This window comes from Equus quagga, chromosome 11 (genome assembly GCF_021613505.1).
Source record: "Equus quagga isolate Etosha38 chromosome 11, UCLA_HA_Equagga_1.0, whole genome shotgun sequence".
Taxonomy (NCBI): domain Eukaryota; kingdom Metazoa; phylum Chordata; class Mammalia; order Perissodactyla; family Equidae; genus Equus; species Equus quagga.
In genome coordinates this window covers 14,867,453-14,888,144 of record NC_060277.1, presented here as the reverse complement: position 1 = coordinate 14,888,144, position 20,692 = coordinate 14,867,453, and the positions used below count along the sequence as shown (strand labels likewise).

Below are 20,692 nucleotides of genomic sequence, written 5' to 3'. Positions count from 1 at the left end.
GCTAAGTTTGATCTCTGCAAGCTCCGCCTTCAACGGAAGCCTGTGGCTGTCCACTGCCGACTGTGACAGAAGGGTAAATCTGTCTAATTCTTCAGATCAGTCTTAGGAAGCCTATGTTATTCAGTGTGCTGATTTGCTTGACTTTTTTATCTCTTAATTGGTTCACAACTCAGGAGGGAAGGAGTGGCATATAATTTACTAGTTCCTTAACACTGTAACATCAGAATCTAGAAATATTACTGACAGTAAAATGTGTGTCAAATACGTTAATTAGGGGCTGGCCCGCTGGCCGAGTGGTTCAGTTCGCACTCTGCTTCGGCGGCCCAGGGTTTCACCGGTTCAGATCCTGGGCACGGACATAGCACCACTCATCAGGTCATGTTGAGGCCGCATCCCACGTGTCACAACTAGAAGGACCCACAACTAAAATATACAAGTATGTACTGGGGGGATTTGGGGAGAAAAAGCAATTAAAAAAAAAAAAAAGAGGGGCTGGCGCCGTGGCCGAGTGGTTAAGTTCACGCGCTCCACTGCAGGCGACCCAGTTTTTCATTGGTTTGAATCCTGGGCGCAGACATGGCACTGCTCGTCAAACCACGCTGAGGCAGTGTCCCACATGCCACAACTAGAAGGACCCACAACTAAAATATACAACTATGTACTGGGGGGATTTGGGGAGAAAAAGCAATTAAAAAAAAAGAAAAGATTAGCAACAGTTGTTAGCTCAGGTATCGATCTTAAAAAAAAAAATACGTTAATTATGTTCCCTCTTACTTCTAGCCTATTGACCACACTATTTCTTCCCCTGGAATCATTTTAATTCCATGGATTCATTTTAATTTAGTTTAACAACAACTTCTTCTTGAAAGATTTCCCCTACAAGTTAGCTCCAATGGACCTTACTTGACCCCTACCATATAAATTTAGCATACTATAATGTCACATTGCATTTACTTATTTGTATTCCACACTACACAATCAGCTCTCTAAAGCATATAGGTATCCTCAGGACTCAGCAAAGCACTTGGTCCAATAGATAGCTGAATCAATGAGTAGAAAATGAACGCATGAATGAAAATGAAAACTAACAGACAAATCATAGAAGATCTCAATGACAACAGATCTAAAAACAGAAATGTTTCTTCTTACTCCCACATGCAAAAAACAAAAGGCAGTTGATCTGACAACTATATCAGAAAAAATTACACTTCATTTTAGAGAATTAACTATTGTCGAACCATTATACTGTTAAGGAAATGCAAAAAGCTTTTTGTTTGACTGGCTGTTTGGTTTTGCTTGTTTGTTTTTTAAGCTGAAACTATAGCTACCTAAAAAGAAACCTTGACTTTTTTAATTTCTCTTAACCAAGTATATCACTTAAAGTTCTCTCTAATTACCTTTTAGACTATGCCAACACTCAATTAAGAAGAGATTCTAGGAACATTTGTCACCAGATCTTAATTTTAAAAATACCTATTTCTTCCCCATTAATTTGACTGCATATCCTATTGATATCTGTGAAAAAACATGGAGGCATTTAAATCAAAAATTGGTATAATTACTGATTTAAATAATTTTCCAATGCCAAAATCTAATTAAAATGCACTCCCACACATTTTGAAGAGTCATAATTTAAAAATAAATGGACTTCATTGGCATTTGAAAACACTTTACTTCTACTGAACTCCCTAGTTTTAGCTTTCTAATTTTAGTATTTGGTAATTCTCCAAGTTTTCTGGAAACACTACAACATGTCAAGTTTCCTAACCCAAAATGTAAATACAGGATGAAGGAAATAAAATATTGCTAGATTTCTTTTTTTGAAAGGTACAAGTATTATATGATCTCTGAAGTTCCTCCTAGGTGTAATTTCCCTTGATCCTATATGTATATATTAACCTTCCTGTAAAATCTTTTTTGCTACAATAGTCTATTACATTCTCATTTTAAAATTATTTCAGCAAATGTAAAAAACAAATGAGTTTAAATCAATTGTACTTACATGTTTGGGGATTCCAGGTTTATCGAAGAAATAGAATCTGAACCCACCACTGGAGTAGGAATTCTTTCTGATAGCAAACTTGTCTAAAATATAATAGATCAATTTACATTATATATATATTTTTATTGACAGCATTACTCATAAGATCTCATGCTACATTTTTATATTTGATTCTTGATGTAATTAAATTACCTTCAAAATTTAAGTTATTTAATTCTTAAATATCACGTAAATTGTTTCATAAAGCATTTAAACAGGGTAAAAAGACTTAGTCCACTAATATATATTTGACTATTGCTACACTATCATCTCCAGTGTCCATAAGAAAAACTCAGCTGTCTGTAAAGATTGCTCAAATTCAAGTTTAAACTTCCAAAGAGGTTTGCCAGTACTACCTCTCTGGTACTAAAGTCTAGTACTAAAGGCGGCACTAAAGTCATCTTGTGCCAAATGAGAAAGCATTACGTATTAGAGTACTGTGATGCTAACGAAGCCATATTTGCTCCAGTAAAATATATTAACACCAGTAAGATACTACAATACTGACTATTTGAAATAAAGATTAGCAGGGAAGAAAAAAGAAGTTCAGGAATACTTACCTTCTTCCATGCCTTTGCTATAGATTCATGCAAATTATAAGGAAGTAACACCTGCAAGCCTTCACATGTACTATATATTTGACGACACACGGAAATGAAAGCTCCTTTAACCACAGGCAACATTTCCGATCCAGAAAAAATACAAATATCTTCATCTAGAAGTTTTTTCGAAAACTGGGCAATTATATGAGCACCTGTAGGACTAAAAGATGAAACCTAAAAGTGATTCTAAGCTTATAAATCATTATTTCATAGAGCACTAGCAAAAAGGAGGCCTAGCACAAACTTCAGTTGGCTGGTTCCTTTTTTGTCCTCCTCTAGCTTTTCTCTGACTTCTCCATATTCCTGCTCCTACCCACGTGCAGCTGTCTAATAATGAGAGCAGTTTCAGTAGAAAAGAGTAAAGAACATATGGATAGGAAAAAGCAACAAGACTACACACTTACAGGGTTATAGACATCATGGGTCCAGGGCCACACATAACTTCGCTTGATTCTATAGTGAAAACATAATGATGAGTTCTCCATTCCTAGCACTTGTTATACGTTTCCTATTCCATTAACAGGACTTAGCTCCCCTAACTCAAAGGCTGGGACACTCTAATAGTAATAATAATAATAGATAAAGAAGAACACAGTAAATGTTTATAAAGTGCCAGGCAATGTTGTATTTTAAGTGTATTAACTTATTTAGTCCTTACAATAAACCTATGAAGCAGCTATATTATTCTTCAATTTTTAGAGATAAGAAAATATAGCTAAGGCTTACAGAAGTTAAGTAACTTGAACAATATCACACAGCTAGTAAGAGCTGGAGCCAAGACTCAAACCCAGGCTGTCTGGCTTCAGAACAGCACACTTTTCATTAGTTTTTCTGGCTTTAAAAAAATAAAATAGGCAGTAGACAGGATAAGGTACTGACTCTCCATGTACTCCTCATCTATCTTCAACAGTTACAGCATTTTGCCAGTCTTGTTTTATTTATTCCCTGACCTCGCCCTCTACTGGAGTATAATATGATAAATCCCAAAAATCATATCATTTTACCCAGTGTCCATCTCTAACTGATAAATGTTTCTATGTTACATGCTAATACCCCACCCAACAAAATTCATTACAACTTTTTACTATCTGACAGCCTATGTCAAAATTCCCCTGACTCTCTTAAGGTTGTCTTTTTACAATAGGTTATTCAAATCAGAATTCAAACAAGGCCCACAGAGCGCAGCAGGTTGCTGTAGTTATTTAGGCCCCTTTTCCTTTGTCCCACATCACTGATTCGTTGGAGAAATGGAGTTATTTTTCCCGTCCATTCTTTATTTAGATAATTGCTTCACCACGGTATCATTTAGTACGTTCCTCTAGTTCCCCATATTTCCTATAAAGTGATAATTAGATCGAGAAACTTAATTAGATGTAAGTTCAATTACTTATCTTTTTTCTTGGCAAAATAACTCCAGAGGTGGCTGCTGCTGTGAACCTCCTCTCGCATCACATCACAAGGCACATGTCTGGTTGGCCCAGTTTTAGTAGTGCTAAAACTCAGTCCATCAGATGGTATCAGCCTGAACTCCCCAGTAGGAAGTCCTTCCCACCAGCCTTTCATCTAAAGGTTTTAGCATCAATTCATGATCATTTCCTAAATCTACTATTTCTTTAGGGTTTACCAAATGGTGACTCTCTAATTATATTATTTATTTTGTGTTTTACTAGCTAAAATTTTCTATGAAGAACTTTATCCTCAGGAACTTAAAAGTTATATTAAAAAAGTGTTTGTACAGGAAAGCCTGGAAAAAATGCTTGAATCTTTTTTTATCAATTTGCAAAGTAATGAATTGGTGCCATCACAACCTCAATAGGTAACTGACAAGGTCGTCTTTAAAATTTTTTTAAATTTTCGTACCTTTTTTAAAACCATGTATCTTTATGTACTTTATACGTACTTTGATCCATCGCAGTCATTATTTTCTTGGTCTTCAAATTTCCCACCTTAAATCAGTAGGAGGCCCCTTCTGGTAGCTTGGAGGTACTTTTGACACTATCCTACTAGTCTTAGATATTTCCTCAATGTCTAAAATAGTTAAGATATCCCAGGATCACCCAGCACATTTTCTGGCCCAACCTAGAAACAGCAATTTCTTCAAAGATCCCACCCTCTTCTTAGAGCAAAAGAGATATTTAGAGACCACAATCTGGATGCCAGTTCAAGGTTAAGGGGTTGTCATTACTTCTAGGCCTTTCCAGTGGTAGTGCTAAGAAAAGTAATTTTTTAAGAAAAATAAGTTTAGACTTATATTTCCATTATGAATATAAAATTCAAGTTTAACTTCTTTAATTTTATCCTTTTTTATTTTTTCCTCTTATATTGAAATTCTAGTTCCTTATGATGCTAACTGATATTTGCTTCATCTTAGAATATGTGCATAATAGTTCCAAAATATACACAAAGTAGTTTAAGATTGATGATTTTCCACTTCAATGATTTTTTTTACCTTAGAATATATCCCACTATAAATGTTCAATCAACTTAGGTCACTTGAAGTAATTCTTTTCTCTGCATGGGTATGTCACTAACTTGACTATTTGGTGGTTAAATTCACTTATTTCCATCAGTTTGAATTTTTTTAATTTGACTTTTTTAAAATTTAACTTTGTTTTATATTTAGTATGTAAAAGTTACATGGTTCCAAAATCAAATCTAGGTACAATTAAGGTATACCCTACATGTCTTACACCCACACCTCCCTATCCACAAATTGTTCTCCCTTCCTCTAAAACTACTGTCATTACTTTTCAGTTTATCTTTTCATCATTCCCTTTTGAAAAATATAAATAAATATGATTTATTCATATTACCTTCTATTATACAGAAAGTAGCATTCTATGAACATTCTTCTGTGTTTTGTTCTTTCACTTAGTGTATCCTGAAGATAATGCCCCAGCAGTACACCAAAAAGCCCTCACTCCCTTTTTACAGCTGCTAAGCACTCTGTTGTGTGAACATAATTTAATCAACTAGCGTCTTGTTAACAGACATTCAAGATTCCAATCTTTTGCTAATATAATTAATCAGAAACTCTTAAGTACTGCATAATGAGGAGTCAGAAGAAATTCTTTCTGACATTTTATGTCTTATTTGTTTAACTTCAATGTGAGGGAGATTGCTAAAAGAAAAAACCTAGAAATCATAAAGATAATGATTGGAAAAAACTTGACTACATACAATTACATTATATCTATACAGCCGGAAAAAACTTAAAAGGGAAGTGATGGACAATAAAAACAAACCTTGGAATTCATGACAAAGAGACTTCCTAATTTTAAAAAAGAATTGTTATATACAGGTAAGAAAAAGTCTTCCAGTTAAATATGGCAGATTGAACACACATTCACATCTGCTTCCTCCTGAAATACTAAAGTGCAAAACTAAACAATTTTCAGAAGGCTTTTATAGCTGTCAAGGACAAGAAGAAAGGATGTGATAGTAACAAAGTTTTGGAACCTAGAAAGTAGAACAACAAGGAGTAATTCAGGACCTGGAAAAACCAAATCATCAACCAGTGTAGAAAAGAGAATCAACACAATTATTTCATAGAACTTCTCAAAAAACTCAAATTGGTGGCACCAAATATCTACGGAATTGGGGTTAAAAGTGGGACTGAAAACAGAAGAGTTGCCTGAAAGTCAGTTTAAGAATGAGTGTGCGGGGCCAGCCCCATGGCCTAGTGGTTGAGTTTGGCATGCTCCAGTTCAGTGGCCCATGTTCACAGGTTCAGATCCCAGGCACGGACCAACACCATTTGTTAGCCATGCTGTGGCAGCAACCCACATATAAAGTGCAGGAAGACTGGCACAGATGTTAGCTCAGGGCTCATCTTCCTCAGCAAAAATACATAAATTAATTAAACTAATTTTTTTAAAAAAAGAATGAGTTTGACCTCCAGATTCCCTACCACATTCTGTGCAACCACTCCAGTGCACTTCTTGGAAGGTAGGCAGAGGTCAAGAACATAGACGGTCCCATGTGATTAAATCAAAGTTTATATAGTAAAGCTTGAAACCCATCACCTTTTCTACCCAGTTGTCTTCTCCCACTAGGCTTATACTCTCTTCATGCAGCTACTCTAAGAGCCTTCTCTATGGAATCTGACCAGAACAAAGAAAAGACTAAAGTTACTGATATTAAAGGTTCCCCAAACAATAACACAGCAAGCTTCCTCTACAGTAAAGGCCACAGGTGACAAGGCCCACTTTTCTGCAGTTTTCAAGCAGCTTTTTAATGACTTTTACATATTTGAAGAAATCTCTAATTTAAAAAGGGATCAAGACAACAAATACAAAAATCAACTTGAAAGGACAAAAGAAAATGAGAAATGAGAACTTCATTACCTTCATAGAGGTAAAAGAATGTATATTCATGAAACAAAAATAGGATGATAGAGGCCGGCCCCATGGCCGAGTGATTCAAGTTCCATGTGCTCTGCTTCAGTGGCCTGGATTTGCGGGTTCAGATCCTGGGCATGGACCTACTCCACTCATCAGCCATGCTGTGGAGGCATCCCACAAACAAAGTAGAGGAGGACTGGAACAGATGTTAGCTTAGGGCTAATCTTCTTCAACCTTGGCAATGGATGTTAGCTCAGGGCAAAGCTTCCTCACCAAAAAAAAAAAAAAAAAAAGAATAGGATGCCATAGCAAGAATGTGCTCTTCTAAAAAGAAGAATACAACTTCAGAAATGAAAATCTCAAATTCAACAGAAGGACTGAAAAATAAAGTTGAGGATTTCCTAGAAAATTAAAAAAAAAAAGGCAAGGCATAGAAAATAGAACAGATAAGGAAGTCTAAATCCAAATAATACGAGTTTAAGAGAAAAAAGAAATAATCCAGCTATCTTCCCTAAATGGAAAGACATAAATCTTCAAATTAAAAATGTACATCGAGTAGATAAAAGTAGAACTTCATCAAGAGATATCATCATAAAATTTCAAACAGTAATAGCCAAGAGAAGATTGAAAAGCTTCCAGAAGGAGGGGAAAAATATAAAGCTACCCCATAATGAGGATAAAGGTTGTTAGCAGCATAAAAACTATGTGCCAGACCAAGGCAGCAACTGGTCCTGAATAAAATAGGTCAGAAGGCTTTAAAAAAAAGTCTTCCATAAAATTAAATTGATAGAATTTGTCTAGTATTTGAATATATTGAGAGAAGACAATTAATTAGGAAAGACCACGTGGATGATATAGCAATGCAGTGAAATTTAAGTACATTAAAAATTATGCCAACAAACCAAAGAAAGAGAATTATTAATTCCAGAGAAAACAAGTAGTTGTAAAAGAAAAGAAAAGTAATCACATGGCTAGGCCATGAAGATTGTTCTTAAGATGGATACAGTATGACTCTAGCCAAGGCTATTATTCACTATATTGCACGGATGTGGGGGAGACCAGTGTGTGTATTTTGGGGGTCATGCGGAAAGAGAGATGAATCAATGGATAATGCCTTAAACTAAAAATCAGGAAGTATTATAAGCACATGGTTTAATGATACAGAAGTAAACTCTAAAGGAAACATCAATGGCAGCTGAAAGTACTTACCTCTGAAGAACAAGAAAGAAACTGCTGTTTTTTACAATAAGCCTTGCAAGTTTACTGTGTGCATATATAAATCTGAGCAGATGAAAAAAATCAAACTAAAAAATGGATAAATGATATGGAAAGGAACACTACTATCACAAAATGGAAATAGCCAGTAACCATGTCTCCATAGGAGCAATGAGATGCTAAAACTCAACAAGAGTCAGGTCAATATGTATGAAAACAAGATTTCTCACCCATTAGGTTGCCAAAACAATGTCAAATCTACTATACAGTCCTGACAAGAATATGTAAAGGGCACTCCATGCTTCTCATACACTGCCAGCAAGAAGGTAAAATCCTACAACACTGGAAAATAATCTGGCAGTATCTATGAAATGTAAAATATACATGCCCCTCTGACTCAGCAATACCTTTTTTAGGACTATCTACTGAAATAAAAAAATGCTAGTATATAAGATATTTCATGAAGAAGACATAAAAGATTTTATTTTTCCTATTACTAAGTGACCTAATAGATAAGTTTGCTCAAAGTGATAACTGCAAAAAATATTTGGTGATTAAAGCTTAAGGAAAAGCGAAATGAAAGAGCAGTGTTATGAGGGACAGGAGGGAAGAACTGGGAATAATCTTAGAAGGTTCTTGCACTATCTGTTAAGTGGTGTACTGTTATAGGAAAGAGGACTTCATGCCAGTAATTATGACTAATGAAGTTTTAAATATTACAAACTTAAGGGCAACCACTAAGAAGAGTAAAAAGGAGAAGTATAATTGATATGCTAAGAGAGGAGAAAAAAATGGAATTATATAAAACGCTCAACTAAAACCAGGGAAGGAGGACACGTGTCCACACACATCTGCATCCCACTACTCCTGAGAACTCAGTAAAATAACACTACAGGTGCACAAAAGGGAAAACTCCTGAACAGTGGCAAGAATGGGAAGAGAGAGAGGTTTTAAAGACTGCTGGGGAAAGGGCAGACAGGGAGAGAGCAGCTCCAGATCACACCAGCAGGGAACCCACAGTGTGAATGCCCTGCCTGGGCCACAGAGCAGGAGAGCCCACAGCAAGGCTCTGGGCTCAGAGTCAGCAAGGGCAGCGGGGCCCCAGGTGAGGAGGGGTCTGTGGTCTGCCACTGCCACAACTCACACTCACCTCAGGAGCATGAGCAGCTTTTATCCCAGGGCAAAACTCTGAACAAATACTGAGGGCAAGTAAAGGCTTCTCCAGAGGGAGAAAGGAACATCCAAGATAAAAGCCTTCTTTATTCTGGCATCTGGAATGTCCCCAATATGATAGGAAACTCCCAGCAATTCACTTGTTCTCAGAAAAGCTGCTCATCAACTCACCATATTGGTCCACACAGAGCTGCCAATCAGAATCCTGTTCAGGAAAGGTCTAGCTGGAAACTCTCCAACTTAAAAAATAAATGGAGGAGCCCTCATCTACATCTATTTTGCCTTAAATATGGACAGAACCAGCAACATGAAAAGATCAAATTACACAGAAAAGCTGATCTGAGAGGAAAGGGGAGAACTCAGAGAAGAGAAGAGAACAGCTCACTACTAGGCGCAAAGGGATTTGGAAAGATATCACAGCCATTAAGCAAGAACAGAAGACCAAGTAAGCTGATTATTCATGGCAGATTAAACCACTGTTTATCTCAGCGCCCTCCCATCAAGCCCCAGAAAAATAGGGATCAAGAAATCAAGAGATGTAAACCCACAATGAAAAAAAGGAAAAGAAACAAGAACAGCCAAAAGATGTCAGCAGTGACTCAAAAGAGGGAAAGCAGCAAGACACATGGTAACTGAGGAACAGCCTGGGAGAAGCGGAGCTGCAGAACTCAGCAGCAGCAGGCACAGCCCAAGCCCAGAGGTCTGAGGCACCACGGAGAGCCAAGGACAGGAGGTAGGTGGGGCTGAAAACCAGTGGAGTGGTCTAAGGTCTTCCAGCCTATAGCCCCTTCCCGATCCTAGTAGAAGACTGGAGGGTTACTCTCTAGAGAGGTGAATATCATTGCCAGTAGCCAGATTTAGCGTTTTTTAATTTTTAAATTTACACCTCAGTTTGGTCACACTAGCCATACTTCAAGTGCTCAACAGCAGCAAGTGGCTAGTGGCAACCTTACTGAATGGTGCAGATCCAGAACATTCCATCACTGCATAAAGCTCTACTGGACAGAGCTGTTCTGGAGAGGGTAAGCCTAAGAGGCTTGGAGGTGGAAACCAGGTGCGGGTGAGGACAGCCACATGGTGCCTGACTAGACAAGGAGTCAGAGGGGTGGAAGTCAGCATTCTGGACCAGGATGGCCCCTCCTGCACTGGGTGACAGGATCTGGCAGCCAGGCATGTGCTCCCCAGCAGGAAAACCCAGTCCATTCGACCATTTGACAAGTTTGAAAAATACCAAACTAAGGACAAGAGCTCTTGGAAAATAAAAACGACTGTCAAAATAAATTCAAGAACATCCTCTATGTGCAAAACAAAGAGACTGAAACGCAGAACTATGAGGGAAAAGCTAAGGGACCCAGAGGACCACTCAGGGAAATTCAACCTCCAAGTCACAGGCGCACCAGAAAGAGAACGCAGAAACAGAAAAACGATCAAACACAAAACAGAAGCAGTCCCTCATGTCAAAGGATGCAAGTCTTCAGCCTAATGTTGTCCAGCTAACACCTAAGAAAATAAAAAAAGACCTAGAGCAAGTCACACCCTCATGAAACATCAGGTCCTAGAAACTTTCAGAGGCAAAACAAAATTCCTGAAAAAGAAGAAACTCAGACATCAGACTTGGCGATAGTGGAGCAGGAAGACAATGTAACCAGGTCTTCAGTCTCCATTCAGCCAAGCCATCAACCAAGTAAGAAAATTATTTATTCTACCCGAGATAGGTGGGAGTTCAGAAGCTTACCTTCTACAAAACTTAGGTTAGGTACTTGAAGAAAACACCATGCCCAGCACTCAGCCTACTCTTTATAAGACACGTGTGTGCATACTAAAAGCTGACCCTTGCGTTACCATTGTGAGGCGCAGTTTAAAGTTTCAACAGCCCTGTGTGGCAGGCAGTGCTGACTATCCCTAATTCACAGGTGAGGAGACTCAGGCACCGAGAAGCGCATGACTGCGTGGTGGAGCTGGGATGCGAACCCAAGTGGTCTGAACCAGGGCTCAGGCACCTAACCTCACTCCATGCTGATGCTCAACTTAGTTACTATTCTACCTTCCTCCTTCCTGTTCACTGCCAGGAGTCTGTATTACTTTCGTAGGTAGAAAAAATAAAATTTTAATCAGTGTGAAATGGGTCAAAAATAGAGAAAATAAGAAAAAAAAGTCACCCCCCCATACTAAATTAAAGCTAAGGAAATCCAAGCCTCAAAGTCTCCATCTATATAATAGAGATGACCACAAAGGCCCTCTCCTTAGCTGCGCTGAGGATTAAATGGGGAGCCACGTAAAGACCTTGGCCCTGTGTGAATACTGTCAGAAAGACAAAATGTTCCCAGATGTAAACAGACTAAAACACACACGATGAAAAAAATAAATAACAGAAAGCAGAAAAAGAGTGGATCACCAAAAAAAGGAAAGAACAAGGGCAAAAATGGAAAACAGTAACAAATATGGTACATATTAATCCCCTATATCAATAGTCATTCTAAATGTCAACAATCTAAAAATATCACTTAAAAGACAGACCATCAGAGTAGATTAAAAAAAAAACACAAGACCCAATTACATGTTGTCTATACAAGCCAACTTTACATATAAGAACAAAGACAGATTAAAAGTAAAGGGATGGGGAAAGATACACCACGCTGAAAATCAAAAGAAAGCTGCAGCAGCTATATTAATTTCAGACAGAGCAGAATTCACAGCAAGAAAAATTATCAAAGAGGGGCATTACATAATGATAAAGGGATCAACTTTCCAGAAGACATGATAATCCTTAATTTGTATGCACCTCACAGCTCAAAATATATGAAGCAAAAACTGACAGAACTGTAAGGAGAAATAGATAACTGACCAATATAGTTAGAGATTAACACTCCTCTGTCAGTAACTGACACATCCAGCATGAAGATAGTCACTAAGGACACAGCTGAACTGAGCAACACCATTAACCAACTGGATATAGTTGACATCTATAGAACACTTCATCCAACAACAGTGGAATATACCTTTTTCTCAAACTCACACAGATCATTCACCAAGACAGACCACATTCTGGGTCATAAAACACACCTTAAAGTGAAAAGAATATAAATCATACAAAATATGCTCTCAGACTTATAAACAACACATAGGTCAAAAAAGACTCCCGAGAAGTTTAAAAATATTTTGAACTAAATGAAAATGAAAATACAACTTATCAATATCTGTGGGATGCAGCAAAAACAGTGCTTAGAGGGAAATTTATAGTATTGAATGCATATATTAGAAAGAAGAAAGACCTAAAGATCAATAATCTAAACTTCCACCAGAGAAAACTAGAAAAAGTACAAACTAATTCCAAAGGAAGCAAAAAATACAAACCAGAACAGAAATCAATGAAATTAGAAGCAGGAAATCAATAGAGAAAAAAAGAAACCAAAAGCTACTCTCTTTAAAAGATCAATAAAATTGATAAGCCTCTAGCCAGGTTAAAGGAAAAGAAGAGAAGACACACATTACTAATACTATCAGAAATGAAAGAGGGGTCATCACTACTGATCCCATGGACAGTAAAGGAGTATTAAAGGAATATTATGAACAATCTATGCCCATAAACTTGATAACCTAGATAAGTGGATCAATTCCTTGAAAGTTACAATCTGCCAAAACTCACACAAGAAGAAATAAACAATTTGAATAAGCCCATATACATTAAATATGAGCCAATAATTATCGATCTTCCAAAACAGAAAACAACAGGCACAAATAGGATCACTGGTGAATTCTATCAAACATTTAAGGAAGAAACTGTACCAATTCTCTACAATCTCTTCCAGAAGACAGAAGCAGAGCCAATACTTCCTAATTCATTATGAGGCCAGGATTACAACATCAAGACCAGACACAGATATTACAAAACTACGGACAGACACCTCTCATGAACATATACACAAAAATTCTCAACAAATATTAGCAAATCAAATCCAACAATGTATCAAAAGAATTATATACCACAACCAAGTGAGATTTATTCTAGGTATGCAAGTCAGGTTCAATATTTAAAAATCAAGGGGCCGGCCCCGTGGCTGAGCGGTTAAGTTCACGCGCTCCGCTGCAGGCAGCCCAGTGTTTCGTCGGTTCGAATCCTGGGTGCGGACATGGCAACGCTCATCAAACCACGCTGAGGAGCCATCCAACATGCCACAACTAGAAGGACCCACAACTAAGAATATACAACTATGTACCAGGGGGCTTTGGGGAAAAAAACGAAAAAAATAAAATCTTTAAAAAAAAAAATCAATTAACTTACTCCATCAGATCAACAGGATAAAGAAAAGAACCCTTACTGTGGCATTACTTATGGAGGCAAAATCCTAGACATAATGTGATATCCATCAACAGGTGGAAAGTTTGAAAATTACAGTAATGCCAAATCAAAGAGTATTATGGAGCTATTAAAAATAATGTCTCATTCCATATTCACCTAGGAAGATGCTCGTGGTTACACAAAAAAGAAAACTGCAGAGTAACAAACATGATACCATTTTGTGAAGAAGAAATAAAAATTCTATGAATATGAATAAGTTTCAAGTGCAGAGAAAGTCTAGAAGTAGAACCAAAATGTTACCTCTGGTTAAGCCAGGAGATGGAACTGAGTGGGAGTAGAGAAGGAAGATGAGAAAATAGTTAGCTTTTCCTTTGTGCATTTTTGTATGGTTTGACTTGAATCAATCATGTGTGGCTTTAGAAGTTTGAAGAAGAAAAGTCTGAGGGAGCAAAAAGATCCCATCTAGAGTGAACTCGCCTATTCTTGTTTTGAAATTACAGACATCAAGGCCTACTCTGCCTGCATTGTCCATAATCTTGGTTACTCCTTCAACTTTCTGAAGATCATCTAATATATTGGGGGATGGTCAGAAAACCTAACCGTACCTAGAATAGTTATCCAGATTTTCATCAACATATAGCATGATATTTTGGAAACTGTGAATCAGATTGAGAAAATACAGTAGACTCCCCCTTATCTGTGCTTTCACTTTCTGAGGTTTCAGTTACCCACGGTCAACCGCAGTCTGAAAATATTAAATGGAAAATTCCAGAAACAATTCATAAGTTTAAGTTGCTGCATCATTCTGAGTAGAATTATGAAATCTCATGCTGTCCCATCCCATCCTGCCCAGGATGTGAATTAACCCTCCCTCCAGTCTATCCATGTTGTATACGCTACCCTGTTAGTCACTTAGTAATTGTCTCAGTCATCAGATCGACTGCCACGGTATTGTAGTGCTTGTATTCAAGTAACCCTTGTTTTACTTACTAATGGTCCCAAAGCACCATTCATCTCTTACTATGCCTAACTCACAAATTAAACTTTATCATAGGTTTGCATGTATAGGAAAAGACATAGTATATATAAGTATTAGTAATATCTGCATTTTCAAGCATCCACTGGGGGTCTTGGAATGTACCCCCAGCAGATAAGGAGGGACTACTGTATGGTAAAAATTCCATAAATTATTTAAAACATAAACACATACCTTTTTTCTTCAGAAGAGTTCATATTTTCTCCATAAAGAAGTAAGATAAGTCCTTCTTCTACAGATGCAATTCTTGCCAAAATATCAGCTATGTGAATTAATGCTGTTTCAGAGCAATTTGGAACAACCTATACATTAAAAATATAACACAACAATTGTATGACAGGCTAACATATCACAGACTAAAATTCAAAGGTGGTAGTGTAGTCTAATAAAGTTATATTACCACAACAAAAAGAAAGTTAATGATTGGCTGTGAAATAATATGTCTGAATTAAATGCGTCATTATATTCTCTTACTAGCACAGTTGATGAGGCAAACACATACAGACTTTTTACCTAAGCCAGCTATTGTTTATCAAGACAGTTGGAGAAATTGCTACTTCTATTACGGTTTTATATATAATTCTGGTTGACAAATGCAGTATCTCCTTTATTTCCACTTTGCCTTTACTTCCAACTCACTGGCTTCTTGTATATCCAGTCTAATTTTATTATACATGCCTATCTAACATACTACCATCCTTCTAAGGGTTAGCATCACTTCCTGCAACTGAACTGGTCATGAATTGTAGGTCTGACTAAAGAAAGCCAATTCATAGGCCAACAATAGCCAATGATGTCACATAATGAGAAAACATAGACTAAACCAATTATGTTTCATCACTTTTGACTTTCAATGGAAGTAGTAAAAATATCCTTGCCAGTGTATGACAAATTAGTACAAAGCAAATACTAAAAACTACAGTCAAGTTAATGCTGGAGCCACATAGAAGCCTAAATTTACTAAAGTTCCTGTTTTTTTCTGAGGCTTATTTATTTACCTGTACCTGCATAGATGCCAATGCACATATTCTCTATAATAAATTTGAGTATCTATACATTGTAACCAATAAATTCCAATAAATTCAGTGGGTTAGCTTAACTAATGATAAGCCAAGTACATTCACCTGAAGAAGTCCTAACTCTATCAGACGGTCCATCACTTGCAGACTAAATGTCTTTCTTAAAACAACTTCTCTGCCTAGAATACTTTCCTTCCTTCACACATACACACAAAATTATTTTTTAACTCTCTGCTCTTTATTTTCAATTTTTTATTTGTTTAATAGTCTGCCTTTCCTATTAGAGTAGCTCCTCAAAAGCAATGAATATGTCTTTGTCACGTCTATATTTCAAGTACCCAGCAGAGTCAATGATACAGTAGTGGCTCAGTGGGTGAGGCTGAATGTCTTAAGTCAAATACTGAATGTCTATTATGTGCCAGAGGGCTCTTCTTCACTCTCAAGAATAATTCCAGCATAATACAGAGACAATTACACAAATACATAGCATGGGAATATAGAGAAAGAAACACCTAACCTTGTCAGGAAGAACTGGGAGAAAATTTCAGAGATAAAATAAACTATGGTCTGAAGACAGGAATTTTTCATGTAGACCAAGTTCAAGACTTTCCAGGATGGGGGAAAAGTGTACAAACATAGTGAAATATCAAACTTGTTTAGAAAACGCAAATGAGCTATTATAACTGGAATATATGGAAATAAAATAGGTAGGACTCAAAAAAACAGAAAACTTGGTAAAAATCTAGCTAAAAAGTTTGAAATTTATCTAGCAAGCAACAAGCAGGAAAGCATTGTTACAGTCTTAGTGGCAATATAGGGGATCGGCTAGAAAGGTGAAAGACTGGAAAAAAAACAAATAAGGAAATTATTTCAATATTCCAAGCAAGGAATTATCACAGCTTAAATGAAAGCAGTAGCAGTGAGGATAAAGAGAAATATACAGATTTTAGAGATACGAAGGAAAACAAATCTATAGATCTTCATGACAAATTGAATGAAGAGACTGAGGAAGGAGTCCAGATTTACAGCAGTCCTACTCACCACAAAGGGAAATGCGAGCAAGCCTGAAGAAGTGAAGCAGAGGCAGAAAAATGTACCACTGTTTTGAAAATGTTGAGTTTGACTTGCTCATGGAATAACTCCAAAAAGTGTTCAGCAGGCAGCTAAAGACAAATCTGAAGCTGAAGAGTTCTAAATTTAGAACTCTATATCTAATCCATGGGACTGGAAAAGATCATCTGGGAAAAGTGTACTGACAGAAAAGAAAGGGAAACAGGTCCCGAATCACTGAAGACAGCAGGGACGTGGAATGAAGCCCTCAGACGTAACACAAGGGTTAGAAAGGGAGGGAAAAAAAATAGAATGACTTTAGGAAAGCCAAGTAAATATAACTTCAGAAGTTGTCTACTGCGTTAACAATCAGGCAAATAATAGGAGGAAAAGTGATCCCTAGTTAGATATTTAGGAAGTTATGGACAACAGCAATCAAAGCAGCAGCAGTGATGTGGTGGAGGCAGGATCCTAATGCACTGATTTGAAAACTTATTGGGAAGAGAGGGAGCCAAGACAACAACGGCAGCCTTCCATAATTAAAAGTTTATCGTTAAAAAGACCAGATATTAGGTGGTAGCTAAAGATGTGCATTGGGTAAGAGCTTCTGCCATCCCAACTATGAGACAGACTCAGACTCATTTATAGGTAAAGGAAAGATGCCAAAAGAAAATAAAAAGTTACAGATATGAGAAAGCACAGACACAAAAAATAGCTATGGTACAAGAACCAAGAGCATGTTCCTCAAGCTCTGATATATGGTCTGTATTTTACGATACTATTTATTTTATGGCATTCTATTATATTAAGCTATATTATGAATTCTGTTTCTTCTCTGCTTATTTTGCCTTCCCAAGGTTGATTGTAAGATCAAAGTAATTCATAATATCGCCTTAGTTTCCCAGAATTCCATACTTTGTACCACATTCACATAAATGTTTAATGTTTTCAGAATGAGCAATGAATAACGAATACATGGATGGGTGAGCAGTTGCATAGCCCATTGAGGGGGGCCACAGGAGGGAGATGAAACCAATAAAAACACTACAAAACATAGACACGGAAAGGCAAAAACCTTTAGCCTATTGAAGCTTTCAGTCATTCCGCAGAAGCTTAACTTATAGAAGTGAAGGGATATACTGGACAGACCGCAATACTAGGAGTGGTACCAACTCTGCCACCTGTTAAATGTCTGACCTTTAGCAAGTCACTTTCAGCCTCAGTTGTGAGGATTAAATTACATAATATAAGGAGATATACTGTACAAACCATAAAGAGACATGCATATTTCAGAACTGGGATGCTCATAAGCTTTTTTTCTAAAGTAATACTGGTTGCTCATATAAATCAGAACTGGCTCTTCAGAAAAATAATCATCTTTCCAAAGGCTATAAATTTGCCAATAAAACAAATAAAACATTCACAAGATCTATTAGATTTGCAAGACAAACTTCTTAATAACTTCTCAGTCTTTATAACCATCAGATCTAAGCCTGACTAGAAAACATTTTAAGATGTCATATGTACTTTTTCCCCCACCTTATAACTAATCAATCAACTGACTGCATAAACTGATTTAATAAATAAAAATCTATGTCAGCATAAAATACATTCATATATAGAAGACGGTGTAATAGTTCAAATATATTGAATTTAGAAATAATGTCCCATTGAATATTCACTAATACCCAGTTAAGAGACTCTTTCTTTCTAGCAAGTACCAACCTTAGTTCGTTTCATTAAAGCATAAATAGGTTGAAGAAGTGCCTCAATCACACTGCTGCTATATAAGCATTCAATAGCACATTCTTTTTGATCACAGAGTATCCGCAGAATTTCAGTAACCACAGATGCAGGAGAGTAATTCTCTGACAAACAAGAAGTATTTCTAAAAATTAAAACTTTAAACATTAATTACTTTTAATGTAGCTTTTATTTATGGGTTAACTATTGCTGTTCCAAAATGTTCAACATCAAGGTTAAATAGTTTTTAAAAACTCACACAATTCAATGCCCAAAGGATGATGTATGACCAAATTATAAACTGAAACTTAAGGGGATATCAATTAGCTTACCACATCTTCAAGATAATGAAAGGTGAGGAAACGACAAATACGAACGCCAAAGACAACAACATAAGAGCATTCTCTGTTTGACACTAAATCATTGCTTGACATTGAGGATTGGGTTTGAAGCAAACCTATAACTTTTCTCCCAGCAAACACTTACTTGGATTCACTTTTATTCTTTTGCTTAAAAAAAAAATGTATTCAGGTGTTGAGCCAGGTAGAAAATTAGAGTAAGACAAAATGATGGCCAAAAAGGCGGCAGAGGGGAGGAGAGACTTTCTTGGAGACTAGTATACTCCTTGTGTTACCATAAAACCAGTGAAATGAAGGAGTATTTTTAAGATTTTCTTTTAAAATATACACAGGAAAACATAAATACACATAAATATAACACAGGGAACAGTCACTAAAATAAGTGTGATATTTTTTGTTTTATAAATTAATGTATTTTCAGATTATCTGACCTCCTAATATAGTCACAAAATAGTGTTTTGCATGAGAACTAAAGAACTAAAAGTTAGCAGTGTAAGGTTGTCTTAGTAAGACACAATACTAAAAGTAACACCAAAATTCTTAATTTATATTACAATATTCTATACTCCATGAACGTACTAAGACTTCAAGTTAATACTTGACAAAAAGAAAATAGAAAAGGAAAGTTAAGTGATTTTGTCAACCAGCTCCAGATGAGAAACCCTGTTTGCAATGAGAGATATAATATTGATGCACATATGGCCATTCATTCATCTAATTATCCACTATTTTTGAGCGCGTATTATGCGACAGTCACTGTGCTAGGCACTACAGACAGAAGACAGACAAACCAAAAAACAGTCCACTAGATAGTAAACCAAGACATTAACAAGTAATTGTAACAAAGAAGGAAAATTTTTATCTTGAAGGAAGCACAGTCTGTCGTAGGAGCATATAGCAGGGGGGCCTTACCTAGCACTTGACACACGTAAATGCCGTAAAGGCAGAAAGAAGTCTAAGAGCCATTGTTAGGACTAACAAGCTATTATAATTGCACAGATAAAACCTACCAGTTTTGTTTCTTCTTTTTTATAGATGTATTATAGCACTTATATACGGCCCAAACCTTTTTTTTTTTTAAGATTGGCACCTGAGCTAACATCTGTCGTCAATCTTCTTTTTTGTTTATTTCTTTCTTCTTCTCCCCAAATCCCCCTGGTACATAGTTGTATATTCTAGTTGTAGGTCCTTCTGGTTGTGCTATGTGGGACGCTGCCTCGGCATGACTTGATGAGTGGTACCATGTCTGCGTCCAGGATCGAAACTGGTGAAACCCCGGAGACCCCAAAGAAGAGTGCATGAACATAACCACTCAGCCAAGGGGCCAGCCCTCCAAACCATTTTTTTCTTTGATTCACTTGAGTTTATCTTGGAATCTATGCCAGCATTTCTAGGGTAGCTTCCAGGTTTAGAACACTGTGAGTCTATGATTTACGGGGATGTTCTGTTATTAGAGTGTTTTACTTTGGAAATTTTCATTGATATTTCAAAGAAAAAAATATAAGTTATCCTTCAAATGTTAATATTTTAACATACTTTTTATAAGCCAGTCAATAGCTAAAGACTAAAAGGCATTTTACTGAAAAACATGGAGTTTGGGTTGTTTTTGATTTATCCTTTAATAATAGAAGATCCTGAAATTCTGCATATGAGCTGAAATAAGCAAGCTGATCACAACATCCAGGAAAGTACAAAGAATAGAAAATAGCAAGAAAGAATACATTAGTACCTATCAATAAAACTTCCCTTAATATCATTTCTTAAGAACATCTTGATGTTAATAAAGAACATTAATATTCTCAGCAAAATTG

The 20,692-nt window shown here is 36.6% G+C and overlaps 1 protein-coding gene across 3 annotated transcripts in view; it reads right to left on the bottom strand.

Annotated features, from left to right (window-relative positions):
* TBC1D32 (TBC1 domain family member 32) overlaps positions 1-20,692 on the bottom strand; it is a 188,844-nt gene that overhangs the window by 120,391 nt on the left and 47,761 nt on the right. For all 3 annotated transcript variants that reach the window (XM_046677841.1, XM_046677842.1, XM_046677843.1), the window contains 4 exons: positions 18,505-18,647; positions 14,885-15,012; positions 2,602-2,803; positions 2,003-2,085 (listed from right to left, as the gene is read on the bottom strand). In XM_046677841.1, the coding sequence (XP_046533797.1) occupies positions 2,003-2,085; positions 2,602-2,803; positions 14,885-15,012; positions 18,505-18,647 (556 nt within the window). The remainder of the gene's footprint in view (positions 1-2,002; positions 2,086-2,601; positions 2,804-14,884; positions 15,013-18,504; positions 18,648-20,692) is intronic.